The following is a 22,238-nucleotide window of genomic DNA, read 5'->3' on the forward strand; positions in this document are numbered from 1 at the left end:
TTTAGAAGGTAACAATCACGTTTTTACAAGATACCTATTACTTTTTACAAGATAATCACGTTTTTACAAGATACCTATTACTTTTTACAAGATAACTGTCATGTTTTTACTAGATACGAATAACATTGTAACGTGGTAGCGCTCGGAAAAAAAAATTCTGCATGATAGCAATGTACTTTTGTTGTTTGCTGAGGTGGATTGGATATATATTTGTTAACTAGCAGAACAGAAAGTAATACATTGGTCTGAATGCCCTGCAATGTAGTTAGTCTTCTGCTTTTGGAAAGTTCTCCGATCCGCTTGCATTCACACTACCTTCAAACCGTTTCAGACTTCAATTCAGTGGGTTTGGAATTTTAAAAAAAGTATTTGCTATGTTTACTATAGATGTTATGGGAGTTTGTTAAAATACAGCGCTGTACTATGGCCACAATATAAACTACTGCGCACCCGGCAGTAGCCTCAGGCTAGCTATTCTAATATCTGCTACTGACGTAAATAATTATAAGGTGTAAAGGAAGAATTATTTATTAAAACTTTGAACAAAACGTTTGGCTCGTATCTTCCTTAAACAGCCGGATCCTCTCGGCGAGCAGCGGGCAGCTGTAAAACGAAACTAAACAAGGCGTGTTGACGTCACAGCTCACAGAGTTTAATTCATACAAAGCAACGCATGAATCAGTTAACAAAGCTGCAGAGGTACAGAGATATGCATTTTTATCACAAAATAACAACAGACAAAGACAAACACGAAACACAGAGACAGACAAAGGCGCCCACGTGGAGAAAAGATGGAAAAAACTCTCTCTATTTTCCTCCTTACACGTCATCTTATACCAAAGAGGTGTTTCCGTATTTAATTTATGCAACGAAGGCGTTCCTCCTGTTGACCAACCGAGAGCCACCTTGGAAAAACGTAAACCTTCCCCTAAGTTTTAATGACAAAACTCAAGAGTCATTTTAGTTGTTAAAGTTATAAGTTAATTTCACAAAACCTATTTTACTCCTTTGGACTCAGCATCTCCCAAGATTTGAATCTTTGCCTTATCACGAACAATGATGATGAGATAGAAGTCTTTTCAACCTGTAAAACATAACATTCAAATCATTCTCTTTTGATTCCGATATTGTCATAGTTAGTACATTTTCAAATACATTCCATTTACTAAATTAATACTTCTAACTTGGGTAATATACTTTCATCTAACACACTATTGCTATCAATATTTAAAAGGTGTATCAGAAATTAAACATAAATGTTTCCAAGATTCGAAGTCTGTGATCAACTCCAGATGCAGCTCAGAGCCCCTGGGAAACCCCCAACCACCGACCTCTAGGCAGGGGAAGATATTATTTATGGCCTACTAATTTAACGCCTTTCAAGAGAATAGTGTTTTGTGGCTGCTCTAAGTTACAGCCCTGCCAGGAGAATGTTTATCTCTGCTTAACATTTGTCCAAATAGGAATGTTTATCTCTTATACGCACATGGCATGAGATTAGCCATATTAAACATTCAACAATATCCATATTTCCTTAACAAAGGCTGGAATAGTTACGAAACGTTGGTGATGTTACGATCAGTGGTGGTGTTTGCTATTTGGATGCATTGTTGTAAAATCTGCTTATTGTAACATTAACCTAATAGCATAATTGCCTAAATCCAGCTAACAATAAGCGAATTTATGTGTTTAATAAAGGGGTCTTGAAAATCTAACGAGTCACAGGCTGCTTTTTTTTGGTTTTTCTTTTGAACGTGAAGTTGCTTATTTGGGCTTGGAAATAAGCAGAGATACACATTTTTCTGACATCCAGGTGGTTTTAGTTAGGCTCTATTTGTTCCCGTTTGTACTTATTACTGTTTGCTGTTAATGATGTCGAGCTTCGTGTTGCGCATCGTGGAAACAGCCATGAACGAACGTGTACGACTAAATGAAATTCTAATCATTATTTCGCCATCTTTAGTTGTGGAGGAGAGCATTAATCGCTGTGTTCTGAGAGCAAACGCAGGGCCTTAACGCAGACCCTAGTGCTTGGGGGTGGAAGATTGTTCAACCAGTTACCAAAAGAAGTTGACCATGTAAAAATAGCTTCATTAAAATTTGGGAATTAAAATTGTATTGCGACTTCTCCAGACAATAGAGAAACACACAAAAACAAAAAAATTACTGAGATGTTTTTTTTGTCTTTGGACTGTTGTAATCATTAAGCGATTTTAAATGTCAATCTCCCTTGAGACTGATATATAATAAATTGGTGGTTTGTTGGGGTGGTGAGGATTAGATGAGGTGGACCCAGGTTGTGGCAAAAATATCGGTTTATTAATGAACCTCAGAAAAATACTGAAGTCCAGGCAGCACAGGTGAGCAGTAAGGCAAAGAGCTCAGACACTGGTAGCAACCGGTAAGGCACAACACAGGAACTAGGGAAAGTGACATCTGACACACAGACACAGGTGGGATTAAATACACACAGAAGTAATCAGGATAACGAGGGACAGCTGGACACAGTTAAGGGCAAACCGACAACACAGAGACTCAGTTGACTAGGAATATACAGAAAGAAATAAAATCTTTACATGTATATTGGGGTTTCCCCCAGAAAACCTGCTAAGCCCGGTGGTCAGGACACTGAGGCTTAAAAGATGTTAAGTTGACAGGAAATGTAAAATATTACTGGGTTAATTATGTTACTATACCCATGATCCACTATACTATGACCCACAACTATAGAGTCTTAAAAGCAACAAATAAAAAAAATACAATTAAAATAAATGTCAATTATTTGCACTTCTGTTAAATCCAAATGAAGTCATCAGTTAGGGGATTTGGAAACACGATGTAATGCTGATCACATTTAGAACCAACCCAAGGGATAAATGGACTAAGAGAATATCAATGCTGTTAAATTTGATTTAATGGCTTCAGTACAGTGGCCCTGAGGTACAAACCACTACAACATTAACAAACCACTACAACATTAACAAACCACTACAACATTAACGAAAGCACTACAACATTAACGAAAGCACTACAACATTAACGAAAGCACTACAACATTAACGAAACCACTACAACATTAACGAAAGCACTATAACATTAACAAAACCACTACAACATTAACAAAACCACTACAACATTAACAAACCACTACAACATTAACGAAAGCACTACAACATTAACGAAACCACTACAACATTAACGAAACCACTACAACATTAACGAAACCACTACAACATTAACGAAACCACTACAACATTAACGAAACCACTACAACATTAACAAACCACTACAACATTAACGAAAGCACTGCAACATTAACGAAACCACTGCAACATTAACGAAAGCACTGCAACATTAACGAAACCACTGCAACATTAACGAAACCACTGCAACATTAACGAAAGCACTACACCATTAACGAAAGCACTACACCATTAACGAAAGCACTATAACATTAACGAAAGCACTGCAACATTAACGAAACCACTGCAACATTAACGAAACCACTGCAACATTAACGAAAGCACTACACCATTAACGAAAGCACTACACCATTAACGAAAGCACTATAACATTAACGAAACCACTGCAACATTAACGAAACCACTGCAACATTAACGAAAGCACTGCAACATTAACGAAACCACTGCAACATTAACGAAACCACTGCAACATTAACGAAAGCACTACACCATTAACGAAAGCACTACACCATTAACGAAAGCACTATAACATTAACGAAAGCACTGCAACATTAACGAAACCACTGCAACATTAACGAAAGCACTACACCATTAACGAAACCACTGCAACATTAACGAAAGCACTACACCATTAACGAAAGCACTGCAACATTAACGAAAGCACTACACCATTAACGAAAGCACTATAACATTAACGAAACCACTGCAACATTAACGAAACCACTGCAACATTAACGAAAGCACTACACCATTAACGAAAGCACTATAACATTAACGAAAGCACTATAACATTAACGAAACCACTGCAACATTAACGAAAGCACTACAACATTAACGAAACCACTGCAACATTAACGAAACCACTGCAACATTAACAAACCACTACAACATTAACAAACCACTACAACATTAACGAAACCACTGCAACATTAACGGAACCACTGCAACATTAACGAAACCACTGCAACATTAACGAAACCACTATAACATTAACGAAAGCACTACAACATTAACGAAACCACTACAACATTAACGAAACCACTGCAACATTAACGGAACCACTACAACATTAACGAAACCACTGCAACATTAACGGAACCACTGCAACATTAACGAAACCACTGCAACATTAACGAAACCACTGCAACATTAACGAAACCACTGCAACATTAACGAAAGCACTACACCATTAACGAAACCACTATAACATTAACGAAACCACTATAACATTAACGAAAGCACTATAACATTAACGAAACCACTGCAACATTAACGAAACCACTGCAACATTAACGAAACCACTGCAACATTAACAAAACCACTGCAACATTAACGAAAGCACTACACCATTAACGAAACCACTATAACATTAACGAAACCACTGCAACATTAACGAAACCACTATAACATTAACGAAACCACTGCAACATTAACGAAACCACTATAACATTAACGAAACCACTGCAACATTAACAAACCACTGCAACATTAACAAACCACTACAACATTAACAAACCACTACAACATTAACAAACCACTACAACATTAACAAACCACTACAACATTAACAAACCACTACAACATTAACAAAACCACTACAACATTAACAAACCACTACAACATTAACAAACCACTACAACATTAACAAACCACTGCAACATTAACAAACCACTGCAACATTAACAAACCACTACAACATTAACAAACCACTACAACATTAACAAACCACTACAACATTAACAAACCACTACAACATTAACGAAACCACTACAACATTAACAAAACGGAAAGGATATGTCCCAGTTGGAGAGATTGCTGATTGGATGACAGTGCTTTTGATGTAATTATTGTGCCCCAAAACAATTAAATAATCACATTAAAAAGTTTGAAATGTTGTCCTTTTTTTTTGTTTTGTTTTTTCATTCATTCTTGCATATAATAATGTGTGAGAGATTGTGTCTGTGACATTCATTAACTTGATATACTTTGCAGAACAGCACTTTACGAAGTTCAGTCGATTTACTTGCATTAGCTTGCTGGTAGATAAGCCACTTTCAATATGGCGGACGCTATAACGTATCGCAACAACGGGCCAGCCCGCTCAAGCGATAACTTCCGGTTCCAAAGCACTGTCTTCCAATCAGTGATCTCCCAGGTCTCCAACTGGGACATACCCTTTCCGTTTTGTTAATGTTGTAGTGCTTTTGTAATTGTGCTTCGTTAATGTTGTGCTTTTGTTAATGTTGAAGTGCTTTTGTTAATGTTGTAGTGCTTTTGTTAATGTTGTAGTGCTTTTGTTAATGTTGTAGTGCTTTTGTCATTTGTAATTGTGTTTCGTTAATGTTGAAGTGCTTTTGTTAATGTTGTAGTGCTTTTGTTAATGTTGTAGTGCTTTTGTAATTGTGCTTCGTTAATGTTGTGCTTTTGTTAATGTTGAAGTGCTTTTGTTAATGTTGTAGTGCTTTTGTTAATGTTGTAGTGCTTTTGTTAATGTTGTAGTGCTTTTGTCATTTGTAATTGTGTTTCGTTAATGTTGAAGTGCTTTTGTTAATGTTGTAGTGCTTTTGTTAATGTTGTAGTGCTTTTGTCATTTGTAATTGTGTTTCGTTAATGTTGAAGTGCTTTTGTTAATGTTGTAGTGCTTTTGTTAATGTTGAAGTGCTTTTGTCATTTGTAATTGTGTTTCGTTAATGTTGTAGTGCTTTTGTTAATGTTGTAGTGCTTTTGTTAATGTTGTAGTGCTTTTGTCATTTGTAATTGTGCTTCGTTAATGTTGTGCTTTTGTAATTGTGCTTCGTTAATGTTGTAGTGGTTTGCACCTCAGGGCCACCGTACTTCAGCATAGATAAATTTAAAAGATTTTAAATTGTTTAAAATTTAAGATTTTAAGGAGCTGGCAAGTTTACTTTGTAAAAGTTTAAAGAACAATCTTCATACACAACAAATTCAAAAGTGTTAAATATTTTGGTGTTAGTAGTCTTTGTCCGAAAGCAAAGTTAATTTTACTCTAATAGTCACATTCTGTTTATGTAACTCTGGGGTGTATAATATTGGTAGTTAAAATTCAGTGTTAAAGTGTTTCCGTATTGTTAAGGAAGAATAATTTAAAATTAACTTTGGACAAAACGTTTGGCTCTTTCTTCCTTAAAGTCCCGGGATCCTTAGCGGGCGGCGCTGCAGCTAGAATGAAACAAAACGCGTTGACGTCACAGATCACAGAGTTTAATCCCATACAAAGCAACGCATGAATCAATTAACAAAGCTGCAGAGGTACAGAGATATACATTGATTTCCCCATACAGACAAAGACAGAGAAGACAGATCAACAAAGCGAAGACAAACGAAGACAAAGACAGACAAAAAAGGCAAAGACGCGTCTTTGGAGAGAGCCGATGCAAAAAAGCAAAAATAGTGGCAGCTCTCTGAATTTTTAGCGCTGACACGAAATTTTATACTTAAGGGGTGTTTCTTCTATTTAATATATGCAATCAAGGCGTTCCGCTCTTGACCAACTAGAAACTCCCTGGGACTCAGAGAAACTTAAGAACCTCCCTGATTTACGGCAAAGATCGAAGGGCCGTCTGGTCTTTGTCAAAGCAAAAGGGCGGACCACCTAGTGCTAATCCCTGTGGTGGTACGGCAATCTCGGGTGCAGAAAGGTCCTGAGATGAGATTTCGCAGATACCTCTAAAGTCTCTTCCCCCAAACTCCAGCACGTCTGCCCCATCGGAATGCTAATTTTATGGCTCTGTGTGATCTAGCCGGACAGCGGGAGGCCCCTGCCTGTTGAATGCCTGCTCATTCGGCCCAATCCCGAATGCTCACACAAAACCTGTTCCAAATAAAAGTATTGAATATAACTTTTACACATGCTGTAAGATTAACTGTATTAAGCACCAAAAATAATAATTTTTCCTCAACAGTATCAAATCTAGAGGTGTTAAAATGGAGTCAGTAACTCTTGACTTCTTAACTCTGAACTCCTACAGCGGTTGTAGCACTAAAGCAGTTAATTCACTGACTCCGCCGCCAGAATCACAGCTTCCAGCGAAGCGACAGAAGCCAAGTCATTTCAGAACAATTTGCTTTCCACATGTCGAAGTGGAAAGCTTCGACACCATGCTTGGTAAGTAGTTTTTTTCTGAGATTGTTTATATAGCTATTTTGAGTTGAGACCAACCTGCATGATAGACGTCAGGTTCGCCACATTGCTCGGGGTTAGCATATTTAGCTTAGCGCAGCAAATGTTTGCAGAGTATAAGTGTTGGAGAAAGAAAATTAGCAGGTGAACATTCAGATTGATTAAGATTGATTCGTACCTTGAGAAATTCTACAATGAAACATGGATCTTCGTCCTCACAGGGGGTTGATATAAATGTGAGCCTATATGAGCGATTCGCGCTAAGGTAAACTTCAGAGATCAAGCCATGACAGCGCTCGAAGCATCCAAAGTGCAGAGGCACCAGTGGTCTGATTTTTGCTCTCTCCCAATGCATCAACTGTAAAATATAAACCCATCTTTTTTTTAGGAATAATTCTGCCCTGCCAGTGAAATGCTCACTGCAAAAGAGACGCTATGGAGAACCAAAACTGAAATAATTAAAAATAAAATCAGAAATCTGTGTTTGTTTTTCCTTTTCCTTACATATGTGTTTTCAGCAAGAAATGTATATGTGTTGTTTTTGTTTTTTTTCTTATACATGCGTTTTTGTAAAAAAAAAAATATATATTGCTATTTTCACTCTGTGGTTTGTACTATAAAGTATTTTTCATTTAGCTTAACCAATTTTGATTATTTTTTCTTCAAAATTGCAGAATTTTTGCAATTTCCCATTCAAATGCTCGGAAGCGCAGCTGGTGATTCAGCAGCGAACAGCTTCACCTTAGATGGACCAACCTCTCGCTAACTGCACTGGCTGCCATTCTATGGGAGCATGTTCCTCCTGTTTGTACGTCGCCAATAAAATGGTTAAAAAACATTTAATATATGAACTGATTTTCCATTATTTAGCTTATTTATATAATGTTCAGTGTTTTTTGTCACCAACTCTGTGTGTAACGTGTTTTGTGTGCTGAGGATCAGAAATGGCAGAGAACATATTCGAGGTGAGGCAGGCAGTTCTCTTGCCTCATGGCAGGGGGCGCTCAAGAACCTGGTCTTGTGACTCTACGGTAAACTAATGTCAATGCGGAGGGTATTTAGAAAGTTGCCAGGTGGAGCCGTTTCTGGTGCGACTTTTGTGACATTAAAATACGTTAAAAACCAGCATTGAAATTGCTTTGAAGCCCTCCTTATTTTCTTGAAATTTTTTTTTCCATTATTATTTTGTTTCATATTAATTTTGTTAATATGGAAATAAAATGCAGATCCAGGCAACTGTTATTTTTATAATGATCAAATAATTTAATCAACATGGTAAATTAGAGAGAAAGAGCAGATGTGATCTAGACCGGAGAAGGTAGATTATCAAAAGCTGCAAAGATAAGTGAAATTAAATAGCGCTATTAAATAATAATTAAAACAATCCAAAAAGTTTAGCATTTTATAAGAACTTTACTATTGCTGAATTGCGTTGAGGTGCATCAATGATTATTTTCCTTTCACGTTTCCAGCGAAGCTCATCAGCTTTTCACATTCCTGCTTATCCGCCACATAAAACCGTCTGCTTCACCTGTTGATTCCCCTCCACTGTTTAGGGCTGTTGTCATGGAGACCCAACCAAAACACTGATCTGACGCAGAGGAGGGACAACGTTGTTATGAAATGTAGATGAGGATGATTAAGCATTTAAACTTAAACAACAATTAGAGAATGAATCATCTTCAAATCTTTCAGCCTTTGACATGTTTACTGCAGCGCAATGACCAACCGCTGCAGCCTGGAGGAAACAGGAAGCTGATTGAGAGTGACCTCACACCTACTGTTGACAAAAATCATTATGTTTCCAGTTTTCTGAACAAGATGGAGATTCCTTTTACATTTCTTTAAAAAGAGAATATATGTTCTTAAGATAAAAAGCCTTTATCAACTTTAATACCTCATCTTCCATGTTGGTCTAAGCTGAAGTTCTACCTCAACATGTTAGTTTTGAATTTAATTTTCATGAATCTTTAGCTTTTTTCAGATATGATGCACTTTCAGAATTCTCAATATTTGTGTATTGTTTGTTGAGAGGAATCCACAGCACTTTTTAGTTGTTTGTTGTTGAAAATATTTCAGACTTAAATGCACCCCTACGTCTTATTTTCTCTTCTTATTAGTTTAGTTTGTATATTTCATATGGGATTGAGGCTAATTTTGTGTGAAATGAATCATTTCTGTGTTGATTTGGATCATAACTCTTCTGATGTTTTCTTTTCTGGCCGCAGCCGCTCAGTTTCTCTCAAAGTATTTTAAATGGCTCACAGAATCGCCACTGTTTTTCCACATATTTCTTGTTTTTGCTTTGCACCCGACGCATCTGGATCGATTAAGGAGAAACTCGATCTTAGTCTCATATGAACAAATAAAATCACTGTTCCAGTTACGAGCTAACCTGTGTTTTTTTCTGATAAATTAGGAAATGCTCGATTGTGTTTGAGAACTGCAGCTCTGTTCAAGAATTAGTCTTAATGCATGAAGATAAAACCTGCATTTATTCACTCATAATATTTGCGATGACTCCTTCGTTATCATAACTGTGACTTTTTCTCAAAGTGAAAGTTGTTGCTCTGCTGTAAGAACCTTTCATATCTTCACTGTTTCTTCCTGCAATTGGGTTGAACCTTGCATGTGTATTTCCTGGTGACTTGTCACAGGTCTCAGTTTATTTACTTTCCTCACTGTTCCTATGGAAACACTTGTTTCAAAAGTCCTTTTCAGGGGTGATTGAACGCTTATCTACTTAATAATTTCATATATTTACGTTATTGATCCTGTAGAATTTCAATATTTAGGCCTCATTTCTTTAGGCTGTTCTTAGTGAGTGATTTTCTAAACATTTTTAGACAAATCTAATAATTTTCTATTATTATTATTATTCTGTTGCCTAGGAGACCAGGTGTGTTTACTACCACAGTAGCATAAACAGAAATGACAGAGGGAGTGGTTGTTAAATTCCCCGTTTGAAGCCGTAAAAAGAAACATGTCTGTGAGTAAGCAGGATTTGCAGCTGCTTCAGACAGCTGAGATTATCTGTAGCCCAAGCTGTAAAACTCAGAGTTTTAATCTTTAAACTTCAGAAGCAGAGTGAAGCATTCTGGGAAACATTGATTCAGGAGAGTCGGCAGGCTGTTTGTACTGGATATTTTTATGTGAGTATTTATAATATAACAGAACTGAGACAGAGGAAATTGCAGAAAACGGACTGTGAATTATTTTATTTTATGCAATCTTTATTTTACCATCTTTATTTTCTTATTGTTGAGATTAAAAATCTAATTTGTAAGTATATTTTGAGCTAAATAGATGGTAGAAGAACAGACACAGATAGCATGACGTTAAAATAATTTGACGAAGTAGAAAAACAACTTTGTAGAGCTTTAAGTAAACAATCAGTGCAGCAGGTTATTCAGGTTTTACTGTGTAGCAGTCAGATGGCTGAATGCCAGCAAGTAGAACTGTTTTTCTAACAGATAATCAGGGATTTAAATCTCTTTAACTTGAATTTACCTTCATTGGCATTAATGATCTTCTGCTTTCCAAAGGAAGATGATGATCTGCAGCATCCTGCTGCTCACTGCCATGACCTCAACCATCTGTGGTGAGTCAACTTGTTAAAATGAAAGCTAGCAGAAAAAAAATCCTACAAAACTTCAGGCGGCACCAACAAAACTTGTTTTATTTGCAAATAATTGAAGGAATTATAGAGCTGCAGGGAAGGCAGAGGTTATTAAATATCATTATGCTGACAGATTATAAATAACTTCCTTATGATCAGACAGGAATGACTAAGATGCAGGTAAAAATGCTGAATGTTGAGTCCCGACATGTCTGGTTCAGCAGTACTTCAGATTATTAGTTTGTTGTAGAGGAAAAAAAACTTAAGGCATGTGTTCAAACTGTGTCCCATTTTTTTATTAGTCCATTTTAGATCAATCAGACGTTTGTTGTATTTTGCATTGTGTACACAAAGAAAAGCTTCCATAAATGTTATCAAACTAATGTCAGAGTAGATTTATTTTAATTGTGTATTTTCTTTTGTATATTAAGCCTTTGTGTCCTTCCTTGATTTCAGGCTCGGTGTTGAGTCACAGCGATGGTCTGTTTTACCAGGCGGAGGAACGTGGTAATGTCACCATCGAGTGGCGCTTTGCTTTCAGGCCTGGCCTGAGAGTCTCCTCTCTTAAGATCCACTGTATTCAGTTACCTGAGCTGAAGGTTTTTTATCATCTGGACAGCAGCGTCGTCGAAGCTCAACACCAGCAGTTCGCTGGTCGAGTTCGGTGCGATGAAGAAGCGCTGGCGGCGGGCCGGGTCAGACTTCACCTGGCCGAAGACTCGGCCAGTTATCTCTGCAGAATGGCTACTGGATGTGGCAGGAAGGTCAAAGAGTTCACGCTCAACGTCACTTGTAAGTTTCTACTCATCTAAAATATTTTTTCTCATTGATAGACAAAGATTGTCCAAATCTTTGTCTCCAAAATAAGAAAAAAATCACAGAAATTTGTGTTTCTTGTTATTATGTGAGCAATGCTCTGTGGGGACTAAAGGGAATATAAGTTTTGTTTTTTAAATATTCCTTTAGGAATCAATGTTCTTTATTTTTCAGAAATACTCTTCTAAATGTAGCATTTTCATAGGTACAGAGTTAGATAATAACTAGTTACCTTTATTTGAGTAACTTTTTTAAAACATATGTACTTCCAAGAGTATTTTTACTATGCTGTACTTTTTACTCTTTGTAATTTTATTTTGAAGTATTTCTACTCTTTCTTGATTAAAAGTTCTGGATTTTTTACCCACTGAATGAAAAACAAACATGTTTTAATAAAAAAAATTCACCAGACACAGACACACATCTGCAGTTTCTGTTAAAGTTTTATATTGAATGAAACTGATTTGGAAAATATTTCTTTATTTTTATATGAATTATTGTTATTTTGGACCTTACAATACCAAAATCTCCACCTAACTTTATATTTTGGTTTGTCTGATTATGTAATTTTTAAACATTGAATAATTGATAATTTGATCAGCTCCTGAGTTCCAGAATAGACTTTTTGCTTTACCTTTTTACTTCCTTCACATTAAGGCTAAAAACTCGCCTTAATGTTTAGAGTTGCTTTTGAACCATAATGAAACACTGACAAACTTATTTGATGTGAATCGACGGTTTTGGTGAATTCAGTCATCAAAATGTAATTTTTGTTACTATGGTGATTTTCTGACAGAAAGCTCTTTGAACTGCCTTGTTGCTAATATGCTACACAAACTGACTGATTGATTGACTTTATTTTCATAGTATATTTTTGTTTTTCCAGCCCAAGTTGAGCCTGGAGTGATATCAGAACAACCAGAACCAGCGACCCGAGGTAGAACCGGTCTTTGTGTCGGACTGGGACTCTTCACCGCGGCTTCAGCTTCAGCTGTCCTGGCTTCCTGTGCTTCACTCATCAAGCATCACAGCCCAGGATGTCTGAAGTGAAGAGAGAACCAGAACCAGGCCACAGCTGGCTGTGTTCATGTTGCATTTCTGCCCTCTGCTGGTTTCAAGAGAGAATCCATGAAACCAGAGAGATGGAAGAGGATCTACAGAGTCGATAAATTACTCGTCACATTGTTGGTGGTTTGAGATGAATCAGACAAAACAGAAAGAGTGTTTTCAGCCTGAGAGGCTCATGACTTTATCTTTATATGGTTTTGTCTTTTAAAGCAGGAAGTGGATTATTTGTGCAGGTTTAAAGATGTTCAGAGAAGACCATGAGTTACTTTTAGTCGCTTATGTTAAAAATGGATATTTAGGACTTAAAACTTTTTATTAAGTCACACCAAGCTGATCCTGAAGATTTTAGCGACTTTTGTTATTATAAAGATGGTTTAATGTCTACAGTTTGTACCATATTTTGTTGTTTTGTATTCTATTGTGTAATTATTTTTATAATGACTGTAATAAGTCAGACTAACAGTGACAAACATTTCAACAGATACAACTATCTGGTTGCACTGAGAATACAATCATGTTTGTAGAAAACAAACATGGTTTTTGCCGTTCAGTGAAGTGCAGTTTGAAGACTGAACCTTGTTTTGGGGTTGACAGACGGATCAAATCTCCGTTCAGAACATTTTCGTTTACAATGTCTAACAGGGTTCTTTCTTTGGGTTTTAGTGTTCTATATCCCAGTGAAAAATACTATGTTTTATTTTGTAAATAATTAAAAACTTCACTTTTGGGGGGTTATTGGTGTGATTTGCTTTCTTATCTTTTCTCCTGATTAAAATATGTCAAAGTCTGCTAACAATAAATCCAGTTTGTATAAAAATATGTTATACTAATATTTTTATTTCAACATTACATACTGCATGATGTTAGAATGGAACATCCTGCACCTGGATGTGGGCCTGAGTTATTCCTCTCCACTTACGCCTTGTGGTTTTTTAGCATAACAGAGAGCATTACAGGACAGCTATGAGGCAATCTGATGGTTTTCTTAAAAAAATCAAAGAATTTCATGATCAACTGGTTTAAATACATCGCAAAATTACAGGATAAACTGCAATGTTTGTTGTTACAGTTGAATCTTGGATTGATGCATGAAGTTTTGCTGAACATTCAGTATAGTTAGGAGGTCTGATCAGTTTATTCTGATATAGCAGAATAAAGAGCAAAATGAACGATGGAGAACCCTGGAGCAATTTTTACATGCGTCGTGTCATTTTAGGTTTTACCACTGGGTGTCACTGTTTCTCTGTAAATCTGAACCAAGCAGTTAGAGGTCCGCCATGTTTATCTTTTTTTTCTTTCTATCACTCCTTCTGTTTGCCTTTTCTTTTTCAGCTTTACATTATCTGTTCCTGGATATTCCTAAAACTCACTCTTTACCAGACTGTTTCAGTGATGTTAAAATTAGGTTCAAGCCAAAATTGGTTTCTGTCTCTTTAAGAAGCTCCAGCTTTTTTCAGCACATCATCACAGTGTACTGATAGTCACCATGTGGATCAGCAAGAAGAGGCAAACTCTTGTGTTCCCTCATTCAATCACTTCAATAACTCTTTAACTTGCCCTCAGCCACAACATCTAATTCTCATCATCTGACAGCAGCTTTAGTTAAACCATGAAAAAATCTTATTCTGAAATGCTAATTTAACTCTTCATAATAAATCTTAACTTTTAGTTTGTTTTCCTGCCTGAAAACCTCACTGCTAATTGGTCAGTTGTGAGAGGACTTGAAATGAGACTGTAAAGAAAATACACTGTAAATCTGACACTGAATGACCTTTCAACATTTGAGTATTAAGTCTCAAAATGTCTGCACATTATTTCATTTTCAGTTAAAACTGTTGTTCCTGTTCTGTTGTTCACAGTGAAAATCTGATTCGTCTTCATTACGAAGCAAATTCTGTGGGAAAAGAGAATAGAAATAAGTCTAGGGGATTTTCCAGTTTGTTTTTTACAGTGAATCCTGTGACACCAACCTCAGCTGAATCAGTATTAATGCTGATTGTCCTGATTGGATGTAAATGATTATTTCACATCATGAACTTTTAACAAAACCTTCACGTACCATTATATTATAAAAGCTTCAGGTTTTACAGTTTATTTATATTCTGCATTTTTTGACATTTATTTTATTGAAAAAACACAAAGGAGCAAAAACTAACTAAAACTGAAACAGCCTTAAACATTTTTAATCATTGAAAACATTCCAGTGCATTGTTTCTTCACTTAAAATATTAATTTCTCTCATTGTTAAAAATCTAAAGTAAAAAAATGTCCTGACAGGTTTTTGGCAGTTTTACTTTCATTCTTCTAAATGACTTTATTGTTTCTCTCTCCTTCAGTTCAGCTGATTTAACCACAAACCAGGAAGTTGCTTAAATCCACTGACTCTAAACCAGAATGAGAAACGTCTCCTTTAAACTCTAATGAAGTAATCAGTTTCCTTCTTCAATGCTGGAATTTATGTGGAAAAACAAACAAACCTTTTTTTAATCTAGGATAGCTACGGTGTGATATTTTAGATAAAATATTTTAATATTATAAAGTGCTTTTAAAGTTTATTGAAAGACCCAGAAAAAAGTAGTCATTTCTATTTTACTTTTTAGCATCAGCTATGTTATTTTGATCCACAATGAAAATGATTATAAATTGATCCTAGTTGCCAAATTAATACAAAAAATATTAGAATGCACAAATACCATGAAACAGGCTAAGAAGACACAGCTTGTCATCTTAACCTTAGCGGTTGACTTTCAGAGTCATTTTTCTTTCTAGAAGTAAAGTAACCAATAATCAGAATAGTTACTACTATTGCTGCTACCACAATAATTAATCCTGTCCTTCCCCAATTCTCTGGTGGAGAGCTGATAGTTGCTGGGAGTTCAGATGGATGAGGGTCTGTGGTGAAGGACAGGAGGAAATAAACCTTTTACAAAATTCAACAGAAAACTGTTCTCACTTCAAAGTATAAATTTACTGACTTATCAAAGCTCACTTACCAGTCACAATGAGGTTACATGTGTCCAAGCCCATGCAATGGCCAATGGTCAGTTTACAGACATAAAATCCAGAGTCTTCCATCTTGAGACTGTATACATGGAGTCGGATCCGTCCTTTTCTGAGGAGGTCTTGGTCAAATAGAACTCGTCCTGAAAACTGTTCATCCTGAGACTCTGAGACTTTATTACTACCAACATCAACATACTGGTATAAAACCTTTTTATCCTCCATTCGGTAACAAAGTACAAGCCAGAAAGTTTGGGAGCACTCTGGTTTGGTGGTGAAGGTTAAATCCAGTGTGATGTTGTGGTTCTTCTCAACCTGATATAACTTCTGTGTCACATTTACTTCTATTTTCTCTAATGAAGATAAAAGTTACAGTCAGAAACACAGGACAATAGGCAATTTTATAAAACCTTTGTTATTACAACTAACTTTGATTTTATAACCTCTAAATATTCTACTTACGGATCATCTTAATCCCATCTTCTGATACTGAGAAGATAAAGAGAGAAAGTGAGGACATATAAACTGTGTCTAAAAATTAGTTCTGTTCTCTGTGGCTGTTTTGTTGTTTTTCACTCATGTCCATGATCAAACATTAAGATACCAAACAGTTGGTAACATTTATTTTATGATCTTGATGAAATGAAAGTGAAAACTGACCACAGGGATGTAAAGAGAGCACGATGAAAGCCAGAACCTTTGTCCCTGTGAGACAGAACATAAAAACAATCAGTGTTATGATCAACATCTCATTAACTTCACTTAGACATCTCTTGGTTATTTGAAAGCCTTTTAAAATGACACTACTAAAGATTTAGTTAGTAAAACAGCAGGGTATCATCAATATTTTTCTGAAAGAAATGGTTTTTGGTCATTCATAATTTCATTTCTTTAAGATATAATCCAATGATCAAGTTAAATTTAAGCCATTTCTTTCACCAAATGGAAAGAAAATCCCTTTATTTGCAGAGAAAACACTAATTAGTCATTTCATATTCAAACTGAACTCAGAGTTTTTGTGATAAAGACAAGTAAGTAATTCCTTAAGCCTGAACTTTTTCTAATCAAGCCAGTAAGTGTACAAGTTGTCAATGCATGGCTGTGTGGGTACTTGTATTAATCACAAACTATTTAAGGTTTTTCACTGATAACTAACAGTAAATATACATGGATTAAGATTGGGTGCACAAATATGTTTCATACATGAGTCTTTATGGCACCATAATGTGATTCAGCATTGAACCCAGGTAGAAGATTTTCTAAAACAAGTAAATAGATACGTTAAATTTGAGGATGTCAAGCACTTTGACAGAATATCTTATATACTTACATTTCCAGAGACAGAAACCCTCTTCTATTGTCCAAGTCATTAGTACAGGGATAAAAAAAAGTCTATAAGCAAAAACAGAAAACCCGGTCAGAACAGCTTTAAGCCGATGCACAATTATCTTTCTTTCTGATCCTATAACAACTATTGATTGTTAAAAGTGATTGCATCAGTGTCTAGGATGACACTATATATGAGATATCATATGTTAGGTCTTGTGATTGGGCTGATTTGGATTTCGGACAGATTTCACTTTCATGTTCCTCAAAAAAAAAAAAGAAAACAATTAGCTGAACTGATGTGTTACTGATCTGTTCAATGCATTTAGACGCTTCAAAACCCAAAAATCATTTCAGGAGACAAATATTCTGCCATATGGATAAAGTGTTTCCATCTGTTAGTTCTAAGTTACAAAGTTACATGCTTCATTTTAACATTTTATTTTATTTTATGGGGTTTTTTTATTCTGCATGATTTATTTGCTTATATGTTCAAAACAACAGTTTCAACATTTGAATAAGTGATCACTGTGAATCCCATCAAGTTTCTCAGGGGATCAGAGATTAAAGCAAACTTAACAAGTAGATGTAAAGCTCTAATCGAGGCTAAATTAAGAAGAAACTAGAGAACCATGCCAGATTGTAGCGATTGCAGATTGTAGTTACAGACTAAAGTTAACTGAATTTATCATGTTTGAGTGAAATAAAGACTTTTAAGACAGATGTTGATTAGAAAAGCAGAGAAGTTATTTAATAATTGCAACCTGGTTTCCAGTCCTAATGACCTGTCATTGTGTAAAAACATCTACTCTTACTTGTTGCCTTCTTAAGTTGAAATAAAAAGTGAACAGTTCTTCACAGTTTGTATCAGTTTATCTATGAATAACACTGTGATTTATTTTAAGTCAGTCAACTTTAGAAACATAAGCACACATAAAGAGCAAAACAAATCAACAAAAGCAGAAATACTCCAATATTAAAGACCAAAATTTACATAATAATGAAGGGATTTATTGAAATAGACCAAATTGTTCAAATATTAAACATGGCGGTCATGAGTCTTTATTAAATGAATAGACATTTCTGAATTAAATATTCTCCTCAATCATATCAGTCGTTTCATAATCCAGAAACAAACTCACAAATTCAGATGCATTTTCCAAGCTTTCATCAAGAGTAAAACAAAGAATAAGTTTTGGATTGAACTAAATATGTTATAAATTGCATTTATTTCACTTCATAGGGGATTCTACTGAAAAATAACCCGTCTAATTATGATAATATCTTCTATTAGTGCCACCTACTTGTAGGTTTAATACATAAACCCAAACCTACCATGAAAATTTAGTTTTTATGAGTTTCAAATAAAATAATCTCTACTTTGTGTCATTCTCTACTGGTTTTTCTGTATTTTCAGTATTTTTTAGTATTCCTCACAACCAGCAGACATGTAATAGTTAAAACTTTTCTGCAGGCGGCGCAGAGAGAAACAAGGGACGTTAGCTTTTTGGATAGTGTAACGATACGGCAGCAGGATTCAAACATTCACTTACATCTGGAACAAGGCGGGAGAATGCGAGTAATCTGAACTCATATTTCCTCTCTTTATCTGCTCTGATCTACTAATGTCGCATTAAGGGATTTTATTTTTTTCTCTATCTCTTTGATGCAGTTCAGCAGTACTGAGCTGACCCTCAACAGTTCTGCACAGCAGCTTCATGGTGTTGATCTCTCCAAGAACGAAACTGGTGTCACTGCAAAGTTTTCAAAGCCTCCAGCTGTTGTGTACTTTGACGGCTCCCGGACCCGTTGGATCCTCTGTGGACGGACTGTGTGTGTCAACTCCAGCAGAATCTCAAATGCAAAGGTCTCTCAGTTCTGCTCCTCCAAGTGATTTACCGTCTAACATTCATGAATCTGTGACACTGCAACTGGTGCTTGATGGACATGCTGTGTTTTCTGACAACCCAGCAAATAAAACCCATTTCTGATTATCTTGTTTGTTTGTTTTTTTACCATTTGCTAGTTATGGGACTCAATATGAAGACCTAGTGGACAGTACAGTCAACTGCACCCTGATGACCAAACGGTGAGCAGAATAATACTAACACTAAGTCAGATTATGTTAGTAATTACTAACATAATCTGACATAATCAGTCTGTGTTACACCAGACTGATTGGATGTCACTTTTCATTTTAGCCTGTAGTTTGCATTGCAAAAACCCAACATCTTACCAAGTATTTTTGGTTTAGTTTCTAGACAAAACTAACTTACTTAAGATTTTATGTTCTGAGGACAAACTTTAAAAAAACCTTCTGTGTTCTCTGTTTGAAACGCCCTGAAGGAATCTCCCTTCTCCTCCTGCAGCAATTACATGAATCCAGTTCTGTATATCAACGCCTGCAGCAACACTTTGTGCAAATATCCCTCAATTGATGGTCTCAGGTGTCAGTTCCTGTGGGCGTACGCCAGAGCCTCCAGCCTGAACAGCAGAGCCTCACTGGGAGACTGGTGGTCTGCTGTCAAGTGCAGTAAGACAAACTGTCACATCAGTGGCAACTACCAAATTTACCAGAGAGTCAGCAGGGGGCCACTGTTTTTTTCATGGGGACAAAGACCAGAGGAATATGTCATTGTTTAATATATTTGTTCAAATTAAGTTGTGGCAGTAGAGTATAGCAAAAAAATTGAGCTTCTCTGCCTTCTCCCAGTACTAAATGAACAAATACACTGTTTTGTCAGAAACAACCAATCAGAGGGAGGAGAGGAGTCAGCACTGTCAATCACTCTCATGTATATGCTACTCCTTCCTCTTGCTCTCTGCTATGCTACAGCTGGTTCTCCAGCTGCCATGAATGCTAAGGCTAGTCAGCCACTGATTATGGCGATTAAACATTGTTTCGCCACCATTATCAGCACGTACACAAGATTGATTGACAGCACTAAGACCTTCCTCCTGGCTCTGATTGATTGATTGATTTTGAGCAATACCGGTGTATCTCAAAAACGGGTGAAGGACACTTTTAGGTAGTCAACGTAGAAAAGGAAAATAAAGAGGAATGTGCTGCATAACTTTCTTTTCCTTCAGTTGTGCTGATGATGAGACGGTGCAGGTGGAGGGAAACGGAGAAGGAACCTCCAACTACTTCTCCTTCAACATGTTCCAGTTTTCTGGGAGCGCTGGGGACGTTTATCTGCACTGCAAGCTGCAGCTGTGTGTCGAAGAGGAGAGCACCTGCAAGCCGGTACAGTTCACTGAAAACAACCCAAATCAAATTAAATCAAATTTTATTTGTACAGGACATTTCAGCAACAAGGCAGTTCAAAGTGCTTTACCTCATAAAAACACAAAAATCAACAATTGAAACCTTACATTTGTCTCAAAATGTTGGTTAGGTTTTTCACTCATTAACTGAATCTAACTGATTGAAAAGAAATTACAACAAAGGATTCTTTGTTTCTTTGTTTCATAGTTTTTAGGCCATGAAAAAAATCTAAACCAACAAACTCCTGGCTGGTTGATGTAAAAAAATTTATAATTTCTTTAGAATTCAGAAGATTGTTGCAACAATCTAAAGTTTATTTCCTTTTCTAAACTTGCAGGTTTGCACTGGTGGAGAAAACAGAAGACGTAGATCTGCCAAGACTCACAATGGGGTTGGATTTCCAGTCTTCATCAGGATGACCTGGATTCATGAGGTAGGAGTGTGTTCCAGGTTATTCTACATTATATGCACTAAAAATACACTAAAAAAACATGTTGACTGAAACTAGTGAATGAAGCAGGAAGGTAAATAAAATCATTGTACCATCAGAGAAATTTAAATGAACTAAAAACATGGAAATGCCCTCTCTACCTTCTTCAAATCAGACAAAATTGGTGCCAAATGTTTGTGCTAATTTGTGCTGCTAAATATTTTTGTTTGTGTTGCTATCATTTTAAAGATATTCAATATTTAAAGAGGTCATGAAAGGTCAACTAGCCCCCACACCTTCTTCAAATCAGACAAAATTGGTGTCAATCAACTCGACTATGTTTGTGCTGGTTAGTGCAGCAACAATATTTGTTTGTGCTGCTTTGAGATAAAGCAGCACAAACTTTATCTATATCTTGATAAAGATATTAATGAAAGTTTAAAGGTCATTTTGATTTAGTAAACGTGGGGTTTAAAGACCTTTTGCACTTTAAACGATCTTTAATATCTTCAAAGCCAAAGCAGCACAAGCAAAAAAAAAAAATGCTGCACAAAAGTAGCACAAATGTTTGACACCAATTTTGACTGATTTGTAGAAGGTAGTGGGGCCAACTTTACTCAGGTTATTTTATAAAAACCTGTTTGGGTAACTGAAAAAGTAACTTTTTTACTACAAAATGTAACAATTAGTCTATATTACTGTAGTACTTTAAAAGAAAAGAGGAAAAATCCAGATTTTTTTTCCTCCTGTTTCTTGATTTTTTTTGCTTTGCAGATCCATATCACACATCTGGCCACATTGTTAGTTTATGTAGCTGAATATAACTGTCTGGAGTGTTGGACTGTATTTGATTGATTTTATCAACAATTTCTGGATAAAACAGGCGTCTAAATAATCTGAAGTCAGTTTTGTTGTTGTTGAGCTGCAGAAACTCTCATACAGAATTTAAAGTTTGCTTTGGGTTTTCTGTTCTGGTTTGTTGTTTAAATTTCTGTAACTAAGACAAATTCTACAGTTTGGTTATTTTGGGTAAAATCTGTTAATAAGATGTTAAGTTATTTAGAAAAGTGTTTTTTTCTCCTCTTATTGTATAAACATCTGATGAAGGTATGAATGCAAAACTCCACACTGTTGTGCTAAATGCTTTTTAATGTTTTTATGTCTTTTAAATATTACTGAAAGTGTTGTATGAAAACATGATGGCTGCAGACTTTGGAGGATTTAATCTGGTTAGACTTTTCAGTTTTTAACGTTACTAATCACACAATCTTAACTAACAGACTGCATGGTTTCTGTAAAAGGTGCTATTTTGCGAATAATTGCTTATTTACTTTATTGATTGTTGCTGATTATTGGGTTTCATTTGT

The 22,238-nt window shown here is 35.9% G+C and overlaps 1 protein-coding gene across 1 annotated transcript; it reads right to left on the bottom strand.

Moving 5' to 3' along the window:
- Positions 1–14,925: 14,925 nt before the first annotated feature.
- LOC114157033 (uncharacterized) lies at positions 14,926–17,376 on the bottom strand. Its single transcript, XM_028037702.1, has 5 exons — positions 17,178–17,376; positions 16,508–16,552; positions 16,310–16,336; positions 15,841–16,200; positions 14,926–15,739 (listed from the first exon to the last, which is right to left on the bottom strand). The coding sequence occupies exons 1-5, from the start codon at positions 17,215–17,217 to the stop codon at positions 15,570–15,572; spliced, it is 642 nt and encodes a 213-aa protein (XP_027893503.1). The 5' UTR covers positions 17,218–17,376; the 3' UTR covers positions 14,926–15,569.
- Between the last annotated feature and the right edge of the window lie 4,862 nt (positions 17,377–22,238).

This window comes from Xiphophorus couchianus, chromosome 14, assembly GCF_001444195.1.
Source record: "Xiphophorus couchianus chromosome 14, X_couchianus-1.0, whole genome shotgun sequence".
Classification (NCBI taxonomy): Eukaryota; Metazoa; Chordata; class Actinopteri; order Cyprinodontiformes; family Poeciliidae; genus Xiphophorus; species Xiphophorus couchianus.

What these genes read in the sequence shown, in the direction of transcription:
- LOC114157033 (XM_028037702.1), bottom strand. Translation starts at nt 17,217, where the DNA reads ATGACTTGGACAATAGAAGAGGGTTTCTGTCTCTGGAAAT. An exon ending in GGGTTTCTGTCTCTGGAAAT is followed by an intron (nt 16,553 to 17,177) that starts GTAAGTATATAA and finishes TCTGTCTCACAG; the next exon opens with GGACAAAGGTTCTGGCTTTC. An exon ending in AGATGGGATTAAGATGATCC is followed by an intron (nt 16,201 to 16,309) that starts GTAAGTAGAATA and finishes TATCTTCATTAG; the next exon opens with AGAAAATAGAAGTAAATGTG.